The sequence below is a fragment of the Alligator sinensis genome, unplaced genomic scaffold (genome assembly GCF_000455745.1).
Source record: "Alligator sinensis unplaced genomic scaffold, ASM45574v1 scaffold1216_1, whole genome shotgun sequence".
NCBI lineage: Eukaryota > Metazoa > Chordata > Crocodylia > Alligatoridae > Alligator > Alligator sinensis.
Genome location: NW_005842018.1, coordinates 2,720,159 through 2,732,512, shown reverse-complemented (window position 1 = coordinate 2,732,512; position 12,354 = coordinate 2,720,159). Strand labels below are relative to the sequence as shown.

The window sequence follows — 12,354 nt, the reverse complement described above, 5'->3', positions numbered from 1 at the left end:
TTGGCCCTGGTCTGTTACAATAGCTTCTCTGTTCCCCTGATCATCATCCTGACTGAGGTTCTCTATTTGTTTCAGTTTAATCTTCCTTCAACATGGGTGACCAGAATTTTACTGTGCTCTAGATGAGGTCTTACTAGCACCTGGCTACAATAGCATTCATGCTTTGTTCCTCTTTTGGGAATTCCTTGTATGATGGTTCATAGTATCACCTTTCCTTTTTCAATTAGATCACACTGATAGCTCGTAGTCATCCTGTGATGAACTAATACAGTGGTGCTCAACCCCTGGCCTGTGGAGCTGTCTCATGGTCACATCCGGTAGCAGGGGAGTAGTAATAGCATTAATTACTCCCAATGCACCAGCAATTAATACTGCTACTGGTCTCCTGCCACCAAATTTTCAAACCCATGTGGAACCCCGCAGTTCAGATGACATGACCCCACAAGCCAGATTGTGCTAACACATGGTCACTACAGCCAGATCCAGCATGTGGAGTTGAGCCGGCTCACACCTGCAGTCCAACCAGTGCATAGGATCCATCCTGGAGGGATTGAGCCCCCACAGATTAATACAGTCAAGGTCATTATTCTCCCTTTCTCTTTGCTTCCAGTTGTTGAGTCCCCAGTTAACAATGAGAATTTTTACTATTGTTGTTTCCAAATACAGGGCTTTGAATCTCTTGTGCTGTGGAATTTCATCTCCTTTCTACTACTCTAGTTCAAGATTGTCCAATTATTTTCCCCGTTTTATTCTTATCCTCTACCATTTGGATAAGGCCTTCCAGCTTTGTCATCAGCAGATTTCACAAGCAAACCTATTTTGTGCAAATGTCATTAAAGGATAAAAGGAAAATTAACATATTTGGCCATTGGCTTTTTTTGGCTGGTATAGCTGGTAATGTACTGATAAGTATAATGTTGCTTCTGGATGGGGCCCCAGATGCTGCGTGCACGTGTGCAGCTGCAGCATGCAATGTGGCCAGGAATGCAGCTGGACGGTGGTGAGAGTAGTGCCCTGCAGGTGAGTGGAGGGAGAGGGGTAGATTGAGGCCCCCCACTGGTGAGGAAGTGGGACAGGACAGTGAAGTGTCATCCAGGGCTGTAAGTGGGACCCAGGGCTGGGGTGGGGAGCAGGATGGAGCCATAGGCTGCTCGTCCAGGGGGGGTGTGTGTGGGGGGGGGGGGGGTTAGGGTAGGTGGCTCTCCACCACTGCATGCACCCCCCAAGCAGCATGAGGGACACATGTCTCCCTGGATTTGTGCACAGGGCTTGGGCAGATGCAGGCTGCTCGCTGCAGGCTCGGGGCTCCTTGCCCTGCTGCCTTTGCCCTAGGAGCCGCACGCTGGTCACGTGTCCTGTCCACCTGGCGGTGGTGGTGAATTGTGCCTCTTGCCGCTGGGTGGACAGGGAACATGCAGCCAGCATGCGGCTCCCAGGGCAAAGGCAGCAGGGCGGAGAGCCCCAAGCTCGCAGCAAGCAGCCTGAACCTGCCCTTGACCCACGCTGCTCCAGTTAAGTGCCCCCATGCTTAACAATGGTTGCGATGGAATTTGAAGTAAAGCTGATTTGAGAAGCTTCACTTTCAAGTACTCCCAATGCCATTTTTAAGCGCCAGCCACTGATCCCCTGGATGAGCTGCCTGTGGCTCCGTCCCGTTCCCTACCCAGCCCCAGGGTCCCATTCACCACCCTGGCTGGGCAGTGCCCTCCGCCCCCACAGTGAGGGAGAGGGGCAGGGGCTTTGATCTGCCCCCGCACACCTCTTCCCCTACAGATTTACCTGCAGGGCACTGCTCTCCACACTACCTGGCTGCATTTCTGTAAATCAGTTATTGGATTATGCTTGGTGAATAATAGGCTATTGGTATCAGATAAGAAAATCTTTATTAGTATACCCCCAGTAGAATTTTATCTTTTTATTTCTGAAGACTAAAATAATCCTGCATACTATTAAGATCAGACTAATTTGTATGAAGTTGCCTGGAAAACTTTATTCTGGGATAAAGATTATTTTGTCCTCCAGACTTAAGCACATTTGAGCCTCCTATTTTGACATTGGATGCAGTAGCTTTCATGTGAATATGTTCCTTCCTGTTAGTCATGTTTTTCTCCCATGTTTAACATCCCTATATAAAAAAACCAAACCAAAACAAGAAAAACATTAAGCCAAAGCATTCGTTTGTTTTTTTGGACCATACCTCAATTCTTTACTCCATCCTCATTGTATAGTGGTCCTATTTTCTTTAGGTCTTAGACTTCTTGCTGATCAGTTTCTTTCATTCCTTGTAAACTGCCTGCTTATTCCCACTACCCTTTTCTAAGCGTTAGGCCTAGATTCTTTATAACTAAAATTTACTTTCCAAAGAGGAATGTTAACTGTTTGCGCACTTCTGGCACAAAGAAGTTTCAAGACCCCAGAACATTCAGGTCCTTGTGCTCTTTAGTCGGACTTCCCTGCCTAGCTGCTTTTAGTGTATTTACCTTTTTAAAAATAAAAAGGATGAACTAAAAGAAAGTTGGATAAACTAGGATTTTTCAAATTGAATACATTTCATAGCTGTATGGACCAACATCAGTTACAGCTGAAGTCACCTAAAAGTTCAGCATGGTTTTGATCCATAATTGGGACTCTTCCCTAAACCACAAGAAGTTGTCAGACAATAAGTAGTAGCAGAAAAGAATGAATACACCTTTTTTTTTTCCTCCTCTGAAGGCTTGAATTCTGTTTTAAGTTTTTTTTGTGCAGAATCATGCCATCATTGCATACCTGACTTTAGCTTCCTAAATTCCTTTATGAGTCTTATTGAAAAAAAATTACATCATTCCATGATGGAAACTACTTGTGCCGTTAATTGCTACCTACTATGTTATGATCTATTGTACTAGTCTTCCATGGACTTCTGTTAGATTGCTTCATGTTGCTATTTCACCTCAGTGGAAGTACAATGAATGCCATCATTTTAATTTTCTAAGCCCTATGGAAACAGAGGACAGCACTGTGCCTGGTGAGTCAATTATGTCCAAGGCCCCAGAAATTAGCTAAGGAAGAATCTGCATCTAGTAGATGAGGAATATTCAAAGCTATTGAACTCTGATCCTAGACCACTGTCTTATCACTGTAACCCGCAGCCATATCACCTTCTCAAAGCAAACCTGCCAAAGTGCCTGCTGCTGGTGTTTGCAACTAAGTCTGGCCCGTGGGCTGGATTGGGTCTGCAGCAGACTTTGCTTCCCAGCAGCCCCTGCCTGCATTGCTGTGGCCAGTTTCCATTGAGACCTCAGCAGCAGGGGGGCCGTGACAGCATGGGGCCAGGGCTTCCAAGGAGACCAGCCACAGCAGTGCTGACGGTGCTTGGCTGGGTGGGGGGCTGCTCCAGGGCTGGGACCTTGCAGTGGTGACAATGTGGTCCGGATCCAGGGCAGAGCCATGATCCACTGCCTGCATGCCCCTGCCCGGGCTGTGTAGGCAGCAGATCTGTCAGCTCTGGCTCTAGACCATGCTGTCACCACCGCTAAATCCTGGCCCCCTGTGTCCTGCCAGCATTGCTGGGGCTGATCATGGAAACCCTAGCCCTGCTGCTGCTGGGGTCTCCATGGAAACCGGTCACAGCAACATGGGCAGAGGCTCCTGGCCAGATCTGCTCTTTTGCCCACCCCTCACATACCAATCTATGACTGTGTGAGGACAAACCAAAAGCATTAGCAATGTGAAAAATCCCCTCTGATCTCAGAACAAGAAGAGATCAAGACTTTGATTTGACAGTTAGCTTTGAAAATCCAACCTATGATTTTTTGGGGTGTCAGACCTTAACCCCTTTAACAGGCTGATGGCATGTGATGGTCACCCCCTTCTAAAGTGTTATGCTGGACAGTCAAATCACTAATAGCTTTGACATCTTTGTCAAGGATGTAAAATAAAGGCCTTGATCTCTGGCACTTTTCATACAATCTGTCTCCTTTCAAAACGTTGCTTTACAGGGTTTCAACCTGCCTGCATTCTGTCTACTTGAATTCAATACACAACCTTCAAGTAGGATGTCTGCTACACTGTTCTACCACAGAAGTGGCCATATTTCTGTGATGGGATTATGTCTGTGTATCGTTTCAGCATACTTTTGTGAAGTATATTAGGACAGAAAGTGTTTTAAATGTACTGCTGAAAGAAGCAAGAAAAAATGAGCTATTCAGACAACTTGAGACATGATTTTTTTTTTTTAATTCTAGAAACAACAAGATTCCATTGACCAGAGTTCATGTGTTATGTAACAACTGACTTCTTTAGTGTCTAACTCTAGATAAAAGTATTTGTAGAAACTATAGCCTGAAATATAGTTGTGTGTCTGTATATAGGTCTATAGAACTTTTCTAGTATGAAGTACTGCTTCTAAATCTACCCTGATCACTTGAATCCCATCCAAGTTTTCAAGGAGGTCTTGTACCACACAGCATTAGAACTTCATAAAAGGCACTTCTAAAGGCTTTTCTGTTGCATGTTTCAGTGCCAAGGCATAGCTATAAAGTCTGGCATCCACTACAATGTGCTCTTCTGCTTTTAGCTCTGCAAAAAAGTAAGAATGCCAGAAATACACATAAAGCAAACAGTGAGAGATACAAGTTCAATCCATTCATAAGAAGTACAGAAGCCTCACGGATTTGCAAAAGATGGTAAGTAAGAAGATACTTCAGCCTCATGGATTCAACACAAATGGAAGGCAAGTCCATCAAGGAAGCTGCCATATTTCTACTATAATGATATCCTTCTTAAGTTATAGGCAGCTGGATCCTAAAATGCATGGTTATCTAAAACTTTAGCAGCAACATATTAAAGTGTACCCTTTATGCTTCAAACCAATATAAAAATTGGCTTGAATATTAAGAATAAAGTCCAAAAACACAGAACTAAGTAACCGCTCCGTTATAGGAAGCTGCTCAGTTTAAAGCTATCTGAAGTGACCCTGCATTAAAAGCTACTCCCACCCGACTGAAGCTAGACAGACTATAAAGAGGTAGTTAGTCATGTTAGGCTGAAGTTAGACAGAAAATATCCCATAGACTGAATCAGAGATGTGAGAGCTTGCTTCATTCAATGCTAGCAGTGAGCTCTTGCCTATGAAAGCTTATACATCCATGATTCAGTTAGATAATGTTATCCACTGCCTTACAGAAAGTTTGACACCAAGTATAGAAGGCTAATAATGCACAGTTACTCCAAATCCTTCCAAAACCGAGCAAGCAGATGGTGGGTTTAGAAGACAGGAAGTCTGTAAGGGTGAAAGATCCCTGTGGTAACTGAAGTACAGCAAACGCAGATGTCAGTTGACTTACACTATGTGAAAAGAGTAGCTAAGGAATGTTCAATATGTTTTATTAATTTGCTTAAAGTGCCACAAAATAGGAGCTCACCTTCAATTCTTTGCAGTAGATCATTTTTTGGTAGTGAGACCACTTCCACAAATTCTAAGGAGGAAGAAAAACCAAATCAGATTACTAATACAGTACCTTTTTTCTGTCAAAAACAGCAGAAAGTTTGATCTAAAGGGAAGTCTCATTCTTCGTTTTTGAACTAAAATAAGATACAGGCAAGAAGCTATATTCAAATTAATCTTCCCCAAGAAACTATTAGTATAGTAATAATCCAAGCACCTGGACTTGCCAGTGTGATTTAAACACAGGTGAAAAATCAGAGGAAAAAGTCAGAAATTAGTTTTGAGAGGAAACTGCAAGACAACCACACAGCCAAATAGGAGAATGGTGGCAACTGTAAGAGCTGATAGCGGAGCAGGGAAAAGACGATTCTTCCCCTGCAACATGGTCAAATACTCCACTGCTAAAAGGACTGATATGCCTAGGTCTGGATGGCTGGTATAGTAATAGATCCTGATGTGCCTTTGACTCCAAGGCCAGAGAAGGTATAATGCAACCCATAAGAGAAATGAGAGTGTATTCCTTGTTGCTTTCAAGCAGTTTTGGTCAACATGTTTAAGGAAGGCCTGTTTATTTTCTTATAACTGTTTGTGGGTTAACCCCCCAAATGTCAGGCTAGGGGCCAGACCTATACGTTAGTGGAGCTAGTGATTCACATTAGCTGAGCTATTGGCTTTAGAGGTATCATGGACACTATGACACATCAGTTGAATTCTTCCTCTCCTTCTCTCATACATATTTATGCTTCAAAGCAATATAAAAACTGGCTTGAACATTAGGTTAATAATATATAGGTTTAAGGGTATAGATATACCCTTAAACCTAGGACAACAACTGTTTCAAAATATCAAGCCTATTCCAAAGCCCACTGAAGTCAAATGAGTTCATACAGTGTCACTGTGCAGATGGTGATGCCCAGAAACTGCTACTGACCACAGAGACGAGAGTTCGCGATGTGAGCATTATTTGTAAATATAATGGAATGTGAGAAGCATACTTAGCTGCGCTCCGAGCTGCTGCAAAGTTAAATGAGCAACATACCTCCCTCCTCTGCAAGTAAAAGAAGAAAACAGTATTAACATAGTAATTCAGTGAAAAAGGAGCTGGAAGTCCAGTCTCCTCTTTTCCAAGGGATTGCTCTAACTACTGGTTGTAACAGGGCCCTGCCCTGTTACTAGGGGGTCAGAGGAGTCTGAACAACCCCACACCCCAAAAGCACCTCAGCACACCCACCCCAGACCTGGGAAAACTCACTGGAGGCTGGGGAACCAGGTCCTGGAACGTAGTGAGCCCTGCAGCAAGGGAGCTGACACAGGTGTGGGGAGTGAGAGAGGATCCATGTAAGCCCAGAGTAGGAAGGATAAAAGACACTGAAAGCAGCCTCAAGGGAGCAGGCTACCAGGAGCCTGGCGTTGTCAGGGGTTAAGCAGCCACCTGGAGAGCCTGGAGCAGGGCTCTTCTCCGTTTGCTTGCTCACTTGCTTTGTTGCACAAGCCTGCAGTGCTCTGCAAAGCTTCTGAAAGATTCATAGATTGTAGAGTCGGAAGGGACCACAATGGATCATCATGTCCGACCCCCTGCCCCTGGCAGGAAAGAGGACCGAGGTCAGATGACCCCAGCCAGGTGATTATCTAGCCTCTTCTTGAAGACCTCCAAGCTAGGTGATAGCACCACCTCCCTTGGAAGCCCATTCCAGATCCTGGCCACCCTTACTGTGAAAAATTTCTTCCTAATATCTAACCTAAATCCACTCTCAGCTAGTTTACGCCCATTATTCCTAGGCACTCCCTGGGGCGCCCTAGTAAACAGTGCGTCACCTATTCCCCGTTGACCTCCCCTAATAAGTTTACAGGTGGCCACAAGATCTCCCCTCAGCCGTCTCTTGTGAAGGCTGAAGAGATTCAGCTCTCTCAACCTCCCCCCCGCAGGGTCTATCACAAAGGCCAGTAATCATGCGAGTGGCCCTCCTCTGGACCCCCTCCAGATTCTCTGCGTCCCTCTTGAAGTGTGGCGCCCACTTGAGCAGACGAGAGGCAGCCAGGGGGTGAAGCCTAGAAGAACTACTGGATGACAGCTAAGTGTTAACTCATTTGTTTAACTTCCTTTGCTTGTTTTGCATTGCTAACAAGCCTGGGGTGTCCTCTAGGTATCATCTACTAGCCTGGCTGCATCAGAGGCAAGTGGGTCATTGGCCATAGCCAGCAGCAAAAGTAAAACTGATCAGTTCAACTAGGTTGACCAAACACTGCGATGACCTGCCTAGACTCTGCCCACAACAGCCTACACTAGTCTACAGGAGCTCACTTGTGCTTTCTTCCTGGTTCAGTGAATATTTGAGTTTTCCATGCAAAGTGGAGCTTTAACAGGAGGGCTTATAAATATCTCTCTCTTTCCCATGCAATACTCTACCGTCTCGTGGTCAGGATATGCTCTGGGGTGGCAAGAGATGAGAATTCAAATCCCCTCAGCCAGAGGAGGTCCCTTCCTGTCCTTCTTTCCTAAGATCTTACCCAAGAGAGAGGAAAGAACTAAACATGAGCCTCCCAGATCTTAAGTGCCTGCTCCTATCCAGTCACTAAAGAAAAGCAGGGCAATACACGGTGGTCTGAAGAAAAGGCTTCCATTCCTAGTTCCAGGAAAAGCTCTAGGGCTGTGAACTGTGATGAGGAGAAGGTGCTTCCCTGCATCCCAGGGTAAGACAATTAAAGTGGAGAAAGGGATAGCATTTCAGACATATCCCTCCCTGCAGTATTTCCTATCGGCTGGCTTAGGCAACTCAGCCTGTGCTGCCCTTTGCGAATCCTGTCGTGTGCAACTTTCTCTGTGAATGGCACACGGAGCCTAGACACTTCCTGTCAGTGCTGTGAAATCCACTAGGAGGTTAAGCAGGTAGAAATCAGACACTGCAACACTGAGCACAGTGATGCCCAAGTCCCCAGTGCAGATCTAGCCTTTAGTGCCCGATGCACCTTCCACTGGTCAGTGAGAGAGCTTCCACTAACTCTAACAGGTCCTAGGGCAGCCTTTAAGGAGCTCATTCTGAAGTCGTGGAGATTTAACAGATTTCAATGACATCATTAATTAGAATCCTGTACTGTTAACTATTCAACACTTTCATAGCATATTTAGGGGATGTTGGCATCTAATGAGACAGCAGTGAAGTACTGTACTTGGAGCAAGACTCACCAGGCTTTTGCTTGGGCCTTACATTCTGACAGTCATCTCCATTAATGGCCACATTCACAAGGTACGTCGTGCAGTTTGTCAAACCGGGGTCCAAACAAAGAACTAGAAAGTTAAATTACACATTCATTTTGAATAACAAGAGCCCAGACTCCTAGACATTTTTACAAAGGTTTTCACTCTGCTCTGTGTGTTCTAATACAAGAACTTATTTATCAGGACACCACCTCATCCCGTTTCATCAACCAGCATCACAAAGCCAAGAGAAAAAGATTCCTATATATTGTTCCTACACGTGATTCTTCCCACAACTGTGCATTCTCATTTACACAGACCTTTTTCAAATCAGGAGTCTGATTCACATGCTGAGTATTTTCAGCATGTGAATTTGTTTTATTGCTTCTACTTCCATGACAAATACTAGCTTGAGTCTCCCCCAGAGGCTCTCAGCAAAGAAATGCGGAAAGCCCAATCTGCCATCAGCTACACGCACACTTTTCAACTCTGTATAAATTTTGCACTATTCACTGAAAGCACACTATGACCGTAACATGGCTATAGGCTCAAAACCAGAATCCAAAATTCACCCCCAAATTTTCCTGAGCAATTCACCCTGTTTTTCAATTGTGGATTCCAAGCTCATCTGCTAAAGGAAGTATGGAAAGTCCAAAAACAGAGGTAGGCTATCAAGGATGGCTGGATGCATTTTATATTAACATCTCCTTCTTCCTTTTTGTTACGAATCATTTGTCAAAAACTTGGGCTCAGCTAACATTGCCCAGCTGAGGCAAGGGTGATCCCATCTTCAGAGGCTGCATTACACAGCTGTTCTTCATTCACTGGATGGTTTTGTGGGAAAAATTCAACTTAAGCCCAGATTCACCTTTTAATGAATATATGCCAAACTTTGGTCAGATTCCAAAACAAACCTATCAAACTATGTGCGCCGAGTGCCATGTCAGAACCCGAGTAGATGGGTTTCATGCAAGGGTTCTTCTTAAAAGAAAAGTCTTCCCCTACAGCCCAACGCATAGAGGTTTGAGCCAGTGGATCTACAGTCACAGCCTTAAGGACTGCATCTAGAGCCCAATTTCCCACCCTGAACAGTGGGACCTTTGTAGATCCATTGCAGCTACTGGGTTCTGTGCTCATGAAGAGGGCTAGGGTTATTTCTGAGTCAGTCAGTCAAAGCCTACAGACCTGGAGAACATTCAGTGACCTCCCCTTTGAATCCTGTTTCCTCCTCCAACTCCCGCAGGGCAGCACTTTCTGGACTTTCATTTTCATCAATAAGGCCTGTAAATAATTCATGAATAAAAAAAACACTTAGGCATTATAACTGTTCTCTCACACAATAGTGACCATCCTTACAGCTAATTGAGCTTTACAAAGAAAAGGAGAGTCATTTCTCTTTTTACAGATGAAGAAACTGAGTAACTAGGAGGGGAAAAAGATCACAGGCAGCCCTATATTAGATGCAGGACAAGAACAGGACTCCTGACTTCCTGTGCTTGATGGACTGGAGTATGCAGCTACTGTACAAGGTAGAGAGATCCCTCAAGGCCAGGACATTCATAAAGGTGTCTGCTTTTTCAGAGGGCAAAAAGGGAAGGAAAAGGCAACAACAAGGAGTTGGAAGGATCCTACAAAGCAAATCAGATTGTTCTCACCTTGCATTCTGGATTTCCCAATATGCCTACTTCCCCATATAGGAGATTCTAACATAGGAAGCACCCTCTGCCTCTAAGCTAAGGACTAGCACATTAATATTAGCAACCTTAAGCAAGTGGACAAGCTAAACTACATATCATAGTTTTGTGCATTTCATCTTAACAGTTCAGTTGCCTACCTGCAGGGAACTCCAAGCAATAGCCTCCCATCGGAGGCCTGAACTGTTTTACTAACACGATGCAGTCATAGTGGAGAGTTCTCTGCAATACAGCTATAACTGCAACACCTGCCGGCAGAAAGAAAACAGTGATGGAAAAAGAGCTTTTGAGTGGGTCGGGCCCTGAGGACTGCGGTGCCCAGACTCCCTCCCCCAAAGTGAAGTCCAGAATCTGAAGATGGTACTGAGCTGCCTAGAGAGTCAGACACTTCAGAGTAGATTCCAGGGGTAAAGAGCTGCCTGGAGCTAGCTGGCACATTGCTAGTCTACAGGACTAGCTTGAGGAGCTAACTCCTCAGCTAACTGCTGAGGACAGTGGTGCGTGTTAAATTGTCTCTCTCAAGACTAGAGGGAGGTTCCTCCCTTCACTTGGAATCTCCTGAATGTGGCACCTGCAGGGAATCCTAGAAAAGTTGGGGGAGAGGAATCTCCAGAGGTCATCTACTCCCAACCCCTGCCTGAGGCAGGATCATCTTTATTCAAACTATACAAATCCATTACCTAACCTAACTGATCCTTCCTTCTTGACCCTAAACATGGCTACTGAGCTGACCCTGAGCAGAGGGGCAAGACGCTCTAGCCAGGAACCTATGGGTTTAAATCTCAATAGGGGCATTAGCACACCCCAGTCAAAATCCTATGCCTTGGCTGCATCTTTTCTTCGAACACCAAGCAAATTTCCCCATCTCTTAAAACAGGGGTTAGGAGAGGAGAAAATGGTGCTTTTATGCAACAGCCTAGAGGTTAGTACTCTTGCTCAGAATGTGGGAAGCCTGGATTTAATCCCCTTTTACCAGAGATTCAAACTTATATTCTTCACCTCTCAGGCATGTGCCTTATTCCCCCAGCTCTGGCTACAGGCTATACTGAGTGGCAACACTCTACCTCCTTCCAGTTGAGCTATGGAAGGATTCTGTTCTTTCCAGGGCACAGGTGGTAAAGCACTATGCTGCTGTGGTCAAGCACTCTGGTACATGACCTCCAGCACTAGTATATTTAAGATTGATAACCAGGGTTCCCAAAGCAGCCCATAGACCACTTGTAGTCTTCAAAGCATTGGTATGAAGCCTGTAAAGGGATACTGTAATGGTGTTAAACGGATATTTAATGGTCAGCAGAGCCAGCAGATTTGCAAGGCTTTGGTTACTGGCACGCACTCAGCAGTGTTTCAGCTCAGTGATTTTCCTTGTTGTCTACGGAAGGCACAGTATACATTAGAATCGGTGGAAAATAAAAGTACTGCACTACAGATTTCTTTTGTTAAGCAGTCCCCAGCGTGATGTCCCACCCACTAAGATACCATCCATAAACATAATTTTGGCACCCCCGATTTATACTATTCATGCTGTGATTAATTTTTGAACAGGTGCTTACATAAGTCTGCACCCTCTTATTGTGGGAGCTGCAGCTTAAAAAGCTTTCATACCAAGAAAAGCTAAGTGTGGACACAAAGGTATCTGGTACCATACCATCAGCGGACATGCCCTCTTTCCTGGTGGTACGCTTTATGCATTCCCAAATTCTGTTAAAATACAGAGAAAAAGAAAGAGGGGATGCGTTAACTGTAAAAATATATGGAAGATATACAGAATGTGTGCTTCCCATTCAGCTTCACTGCTGCCATTCAAAAGCAAACATGCCAATGTACAGTGAAATCAGCACAAGAGTACACTCGTATTAAATGATCACTTTGAAGCAGGGGTGGCCAACCTGTGGCACACCTCACAAGTGGAATGAGCAACCTCTGTGCATGGCACATGGCAGACTCCCACTGTGCTGCCAGTCTTCTCTGCAGATAGGGCAGGAAGCAGAAACAGAGCAGCAGACTGGGCAGGGGAAGGGGTTCAGAGCGGCACTGGG

At 44.9% G+C, this 12,354-nt stretch overlaps 1 protein-coding gene across 4 annotated transcripts in view; it reads right to left on the bottom strand.

The window, feature by feature from the left end:
• Positions 1–1,964: 1,964 nt before the first annotated feature.
• The window catches only part of NUDT5 (nudix hydrolase 5), a 20,712-nt gene continuing 10,322 nt past the window's right edge, over positions 1,965–12,354 (bottom strand). For 3 of the 4 annotated variants that reach the window (XM_006022141.3, XM_006022140.3, XM_006022142.3), the window contains 7 exons: positions 11,964–12,016; positions 10,456–10,563; positions 9,807–9,902; positions 8,610–8,711; positions 6,465–6,473; positions 5,403–5,456; positions 4,193–4,557 (listed from right to left, as the gene is read on the bottom strand). In XM_006022141.3, coding sequence (XP_006022203.1) covers positions 4,448–4,557; positions 5,403–5,456; positions 6,465–6,473; positions 8,610–8,711; positions 9,807–9,902; positions 10,456–10,563; positions 11,964–12,016 — 532 coding nt within the window. In that variant the 3' untranslated portion in view covers positions 4,193–4,447. Of the gene's footprint in view, positions 2,126–4,192; positions 4,558–5,402; positions 5,457–6,464; positions 6,474–8,609; positions 8,712–9,806; positions 9,903–10,455; positions 10,564–11,963; positions 12,017–12,354 lie in introns of those variants that run through there. The other variant, XM_025202271.1, reaches the window with a different exon arrangement.